Raw genomic sequence first — 7,560 nt, 5'->3', positions numbered from 1 at the left:
TGGGCTGCCAAAAACGAGTTAAATTCCGCGAAATACACTCATTTGCAAACAAATTTGGTTTTGCAACAGATTCACCTGGAACCCAGATGAATCTCGCGTTTGTGATGTGCTCAGGCAACGGAGTTAAATTTCGTTCACTGTCGACTCGGTCATAGGAATGAGTCAGCGTGGCGCTGCATTTTTGCCAAAACAGCTACCTACCTGAGTTTGAGTAAGTGTGGGTGGTTCTTTCTTTCAGTCAATTGTGACATGGTGGTTGGGGACGGTTCCTCAGCACCAGAATACTGCGTTCTTGGTTGACAGTTTCGCAAGGAAGTATTGAACCAGTTTCATGTGCAGTGACTGACACGAACAAGCCATGAATTAAGCAAAATCTGTCGTATTCTGAAGGACTCACCTGTCCTGGGTGGTCCCATTGACTGAAACTACAATGTGACTTATAATGGTAAACTTCAGACCCAGGTGGGAAGCAGAGATCTTCAAAGCATACACACGCACAATGGATCTGGTGGGTACATATTTGTGAGAGTCCCGTCCCCACTTCATTCATTAAAACAGTACATGCATTTCGCCACACGGTCGGTCTTCAAAACTGTTTACAAATACCTAGTAATCACTCATTTGCCGGTCATCTGCTTAGGTGTCATAGATTGCCTCTTTTTCTGACTTCTGTGTTACATGCTGGGATGCCCTGCAAGTCAGTTCCAATTGAACGCAACCAGGTGTTCAACAGGAGCATGTTACATGATATATTTAAGCTGGTTTGTTCAGTTGTTCCATGATGAATTGAGAGTTTGGGCCGTTATGCACATATAGATGAGCATAATCTAACTATGCAGTTGAATTGTCATATTTGGATAAAATTGGGTCGCCTCCCTTAAACCGCTGTCGTTGACGACGAGATGTGTGGCGCTACCCAATGAATTAATCATCTCGGAATTGATATTTTTGTCCAGAACTAAGTCTGAAACCATTCCCATGTTCGGTCCGCTAGAAAATTACTTAAAAGCCTAGTTTCGACTAATATTCAGTGTGACAACACAAGAAACCCTCTGAGACAGTGGATTTTAACAAAAGTAATGCACTCCTGGATGGTTTCCTTCAACTTTCTACCACTTTCTGTTATTATTCAAGTGAAGACCATCTACAAATACATTCTAGGTCGTTGGTTTGTCCGCCGGGCCAGATGAATTTGCTGTGAATTTTTCATCACCAGCCGAGGTGACATCATCAATGCGTTGGGAATAGCGGTGCGTTGTGTTTGGAACTGCGTGCGTGTGGCGCGCGAATAAATTCCTATGTGGTCTATTCACCCAAGTCGACCTCAACCGACCATTGGTCGCTCGGGTGGGCATTCTGGCTGGCTTGTTGTTTGACTTGTTTTCAGACAGGTCAGGTGGGTATCCGGATAAACTTGACACTTTACCCCTCCAATCCTACTACCGTGATCATTTATCGTTCACCTCCAAGTCGAGTCCCATTTCTCGGCAGTTGGTACATTATTCCGATGACCGGGGACGACTAAGCGTTCTCAATGAGTTGATGGTCGCTCGCGTAGACAAAATTGGTTTCGATAGGCCGCTTGGCTGAATATTTCCCGGAGGGCTATGCACCTACGAGTCCCCTTTCATGACGGGCAATTTCTAGTGCTAACATCTCCACGTTTTCTAGATGAAAATTGGGTCCTTCCTGATCATCGTGTATGGGGCTGAGAGTTAGCGGGTGGTGTCTTCGGATAGCTGCGTCACGTTGCTTCATTCATGTAGGAAATTCCCCATTAGACTGTGAAGTACCATATCTGATGTCGTCCGTGCAGTCGGTTGGGAGAATGCGATGCAACTGATTGCGTCCCCACATCAGTCCAAACACGCGCGACATCCACGCATCTTCGTGCACGTTGTCACATCTACTGATGCTGGCGCTTGCGCAAAAATTGCCGAGCACAAAAGCCAACGTTCATTATTACAAAATGAGCTGCCAATACTCTGTTCGTTTGGATACCCATCTTTCGTGACATTATGAACAATTGTAAAAAGCTAAGTTCTGCATCCATCGGGTCTGCTAAGGACGGCAACGGTCGCTTGGTTTCGTAGTTGCCTCCGATAAACCCATGTCTTACAGCCAGCTAACCAGACAGTCAGTCCGCTCCACATCGGTGATTCGCTTGCCACTCTTCAGTGTATTCAGTCTTATGAAATTTCTCTCCTATATCATAAGGGATCATATTAACCAAATCCGTGTTCACCAAACGAACCGAGTAGACTCTTGTTGGACATTCACAATGACCATTTCCACCAACTCATCGCGTGATAAGTTTGTCGAGGAACACAACCACATTGTGCTCTCTCAGACGACATCGGAAACATGTCGAATCGAACACCCAATAAGTTATCACCTTGCCGCGTAGTTCACACTGTCAGTGAAAGTTTTAATGAGGATATTTTTTCTTCAAGTGCTGTTCTATCTGGTTAAGACATGATTGTTAGACCACTTGGAGATTCCATTTTCATGTTGAGTGTTGATCGAATCCATTTTCGAAGCGAGACAAACTGCACACAGTAATAAACACTGGGAATGGTAGATTCGGCAGGGACAGACAGACAATCATAAAAGCCGAAAAGTCGTGTAGTGGACATCGACGTATGATCATTCGGCGACGTTTTTCTCTTCGCTAATTCCAGAAATATTTCCATCCAAATGCTCCCTCACCTAATATTATACATTATCAACCAGGTCAGGACGAAGAAGCCTGCGTTTCTGAACAGTGGAAAAAACGATTGGTGTGTCCGCTGAATTGGGAGACTATGAAATCCAGTCCGCAATCACGTCAATATGAACAGTTTGAAGTTCAGTAAACCTCATCATGATGACAATTTTACAGGATTATCAACCTCCTCGAAATTAGAAGTGGCACGAAACGAGACTATGAGAAACCGCGATGGTGTTACGAGATCGGGTGGTAGATAATACAATTTAGGGTTGAAAGATAGAAGTAGATGATCAGCGAATCTACATCTTCATGCTCTTTCAGGAAACAAAACAACCCTACTGTGTTCATGCGCAACTGACTGTTCCCTCGGTCGAACCAGTTCATTCCCCTCTACTGGCCCTGTACAAAACACAATCATCAAACTGAAGGATTGTTGGTCGTCGTTGTCCTCTGTTCTTTTCTACAAACAGAAGTGGTGCACATAGTCGTCTGCAAAAAGACAGTCAATTGTTTCCATACCTGAAATCTATGGTTGTTCAGCTGGCTGCCGAGCTTGTCAGTTGGACTGCACCCGATTCGTCACCAGTCTAGGTGACGTCCTCAGTGAGCTGTCAAACTCGGTGAGCAGGCGAATAGCCAAACAGCACATCCGGACCATGCACATTTCGCAACATCACCCATCGAAATCTGTCTTCTCACCACAAATTCGACCTCAATAAAATCTTCAGATTGTGACGAATAATCGATGCCCGATTCCGCATTGGTTTTCTGCCGGTTCAGTGAGTCTAGTGAGTTTTCCTAGAAAATGGGCTAAAAATAGTATACGGCGTCTGTCCTTACGACGCAGATTCCAAATAACAGAATCAGATTTTTGGCAAATTCCGGTTACGATCTTTGGTGTTACGATCTTTGGTTTGCGACACTTTATTAAGGGCTGATTTCACTACCCGAATCAACAATTTCATGTATTCGCGCACTCATCACTCGCTCCAAACGTTCTCTGCCTGTCACCTGTCTAGAATTCATATCAGTGAAATTTGTTTTAAAACTCCTTTCGATACAAGTCGCTATCAATTACACCAAGCATTTTATGGACCACAGGTCTACCGGTGAAAGCCCTTTGTTGCGAAGTCTTTCGTCAGCAAGACATCAACTAAGGAGTTACAATATTTAGACAAAGATCGTGTGTGGATCACGTAGAATTCCAGATATTCCTTCTTATTTACTCTAAATTCCAGGTTTGCTTGAAGGTATCTCAATTGGTTCTTGCTCATCCGTCCGATTCGGGAATCCCCACAACTTTGAGATACTAGCCATCATGAGGTGCACATTCAGTTCGCGGATGATTTTCAGGTGAGCCTACTGTGTAGTATATTTTGACCCAAAACGGCATCTCTATAATCGAAACCAAATGAGACATGTGACTGACCACACTTTGAGTTTCCATGGTCGAAATACATATGCTGTTGAGCACAAATCAAGAATTTGTTAATACAGAACGACCAGGGTATCGGAAGTCAAGTCGGAAACAAAGTTCACCCATCCATAATGGCTCATGAATACAACGAACGTTATAGCATTAGCATGTTTATGAAGACATAACATATAGCGGGATAAACTAAATACCATAATGGTTAAGTGAAACAAGGAAAATGAATGGATGTTGGACATCACAGTCACGAGCAGCAGAAGATCATCGACAAACCCATTGCTTCTACAAACTTGCTGAAAATTTCAAACACAAGATGGCCCAACAGTCTACTGGCAACCGGTCGAGTAGCCATGCAAATTGTTGATTGTCCTTGGGAATGCAGTGTTAAAGTGAACCGACCGTCCCCGCATATGATGTCTTAGCTAGTCGCTTCCAACCATTTGGACTTGAAGTGAACACTGACGGTAGCAGAGAATCGGCATACATCATGGATACGCAACGGTGGCTTTCCTTATGATAGTAAATTGATCGGCACGCCACATTCAAAGTACACCTACAAGCGGAAATAAACGAAGTACTAGGCGCGAGGAATAAGGGATGGGTTAAAATGCAATCACCGATAAGATTAACGTGAGATTATCAACATTCTCAGGAAATGGGAGCTGGTTTGCACGGGAACTATTTTCAGTTAAAACACGCACATAAGCTAGTAACCATTGGCCTCGTGGAAAGCTCCACCAAATTATAAGGGGCGAGTATTGAAATGAATAAATATGATACTTACTTGAGAGTGCATGCTATAATTGAAGGTTCATCTACTTCCCGATAGCACCCGAAAAATTGCATATCAGTCTGGATGAAGTTGTCTATCGGCACAGGAAAATCCGAGCGATATTCCTGCGGCCGATCCATCGTCGGTAGCGAACCCCCGTATTCACAGTAGGCAAAGAATCGCTCTCCTGGCCACAGGCATGTAGGGTAACAATCATGCATCGCCTTCGAGCTATACTGAAACACAATTACTGACTCTGCACCACCCGGTTCGTCAGCAAACCACACAATTTCTTCTCCCACCGTCGTGAATCGTGGTGTCCGAGGGTCGGTGTCGCGCCATGCGACGGCAGTCCTATTCGGAAGTATCAGAAAGCCATTCATCCCGAGCCAAAGATTAGTAGCAGGATTTAATGAAGGTATAAGCCGACGAACGTTTCGCCCGACTAGAAACGCCAGTTCACCGCGCTCAGCCCCATAATTTGCACACATCGCAGAAGCTTCGCAAAAGGAGGATGCAGGTCCTAAATTTATGACGCACAGATCTGGGGATATTTGTTCGTAGGTCGGCGGACAACCGGAACAAATACTCAGGACTGTTTCCATAATGAAGTATATCCATAGGACCATTGGTCCTTCTAGGCATGTATAACATATGGAGGAACACGAAACAGTGCAGTTACATACTGGTAAAATTAACCAATACCAGCGTCACTCATTATCGGAGTCACACGGCTAACCAATACAAAGCGCTGTCCCAGAATGAACGAACACCCATTGGATGCTCACCCATCATTTGATGTTCGGTTCACTTCTAAATATCCGACTGTTTGACGTTACTGGTGTAAAGGTCGTGGAACCATGAAACTAATATTCAGATTGAGCCGATGTTTGGGTACGAAATGGGAACCTACCGCTGAGGTGTTGCACGTTGAAATCACAAACATTAGATGAAATCCGTTCACACTTGGTACACTAATATCCAGAAAGACATTTGACAATGCGTCAATTTTTCGAAAACTGGATCTATCTACCTGTCGCGTGCAAAAAGAAGGCGCACAGTGTTGTTCAGCATTGAAAAACCTGAAAGTCTACAACTTTTTTAATCAAAACATATGCTTAAAATCATCATAAACGAGAGATTCAGCTGGGGTTCGTCAAATCACACGCAGTTCAACATATGGATGTGAGAACCTGTGTGACTTACATTCGGCGAATCAAGTATGGTTTCACGAATCAGACGAAATCTTTCGACATATACGATCTGTCAAAATGCGTAACAATGTTGGCGAATAGGCTAGCACATCTGACACGCTGGGTGAGCATAATGCGCTGTCAACGATTATATCCTATTCAAAAGGGAAAAGCTAGATTTTCTAGGGAGAGAATCATTCAATTATCATTTCAATTGTTGTGTTTGTCTACAATGCAATCGGTGCCCTGTTTGCAAACTGGTGGCGTGATCTCCCACTATTTCGGCTGGTGTAGTACTGACAGCATGCATTCCTCGATTTATAAATCTGCGCCCCAAGAGTTTCGACGGATTCTATGGTGGATTCTATGATGGTGTGCTTCGGTCGGAGGTGAACCTCGGGCCCATAGGTGAAAAAATGCGGCACAAGACTAGATGTGCAGGAAACGGAAGTAGTTCACCATGTGAAGCGTGATTGAAATGTATTAAATTGGAATCAAATCTCCTGAACTTGGGAAGGTATTCGGAAGTTGACGTATTATGGGCTATGAAATTGCGTGACTTTGTGTCTGAGAAGTGTAGGTGTCACTCAAATGGAGTAAAATGGGAACCGTTTAAGTGGTCGATCCCCGACCGTATTGTTCAGAAGGGCTATGTAACAAAACTGCTTCAACCAAGAGGGCCTAATAATTTCTCGAGAGTTTTCGAAATTTGTTTGAACTGATTCTAACTGGTAGATTTTGGCGCCTACTTTATTCCCAAAATTTCTGGTCTGCTGTGCTGTTGCAATCACGTTTCTTGTGGCGTCATCCTTATTCAGATTGACCGAAACCTCAATGACTGAAACACTCAAACACTCGGCAATGAGTTGAAAATAGACTTGCGATTTACCCTCTACAACATAGTAACGGTTGGTTATGGGAAGAATCACAGAGAGAGGTAATTTTCCAGAATTTTCATTTGCGGAAATTTTATATACCTCGCTTCTGGCACTCGCTTTTTCCAGCTTCTCGTCTAATCGACGGTTGCTCGCGTTCACCCATCAGCCACATTTCCGCAGCCCATGCGAAATTTGCACGTTGAAACCGTCCAAAACAAGGTGGCTGTCGCGCTGAACCGCATACATCAAAGAACGGCAATTGATCTTTACCCACCTGACAATAGAAATACCGACGATCACGCTTGTTTGCTTCCAAATGTGATCGTGCGTGCACCAAGAGCGCTTAAATGGCGCGAAAGTACTTCTTTGGACTTTCGTTCATACTAAGACGGTGACAAACTATGTCGGCTGGCGTAATATGTCCTCGTCCCCGCTGGAGTCCTGTCAATTTGGATGCAAACTCTACAAACGGGACGACATTCACGAAAGAGAAAGTACTCTGTGATCAACCTTGTTACATTGTGTTCGTCCTAGAAGATATTACTCTTACTTGATAATATTCCAGAGTGTGATGT

The 7,560-nt window shown here is 44.0% G+C and overlaps 1 protein-coding gene across 1 annotated transcript; it reads right to left on the bottom strand.

The window, feature by feature from the left end:
• Positions 1 to 1,012: 1,012 nt before the first annotated feature.
• On the bottom strand, positions 1,013 to 5,599 carry T265_14803 (hypothetical protein; the record flags this gene model as incomplete). Its single annotated transcript, XM_009175348.1, has 3 exons — positions 1,013 to 1,052; positions 4,542 to 4,695; positions 4,927 to 5,599. Coding segments are annotated over 3 exons (810 nt in total), but the record flags the coding sequence as incomplete, so codon positions are not given.
• Positions 5,600 to 7,560: the final 1,961 nt, after the last annotated feature.

Source organism: Opisthorchis viverrini (assembly GCF_000715545.1).
Source record: "Opisthorchis viverrini unplaced genomic scaffold opera_v5_273, whole genome shotgun sequence".
NCBI lineage: Eukaryota > Metazoa > Platyhelminthes > Trematoda > Opisthorchiida > Opisthorchiidae > Opisthorchis > Opisthorchis viverrini.
Note: the sequence above shows the minus strand (reverse complement) of the source record. Positions and strands in the feature narration are given on the sequence as shown.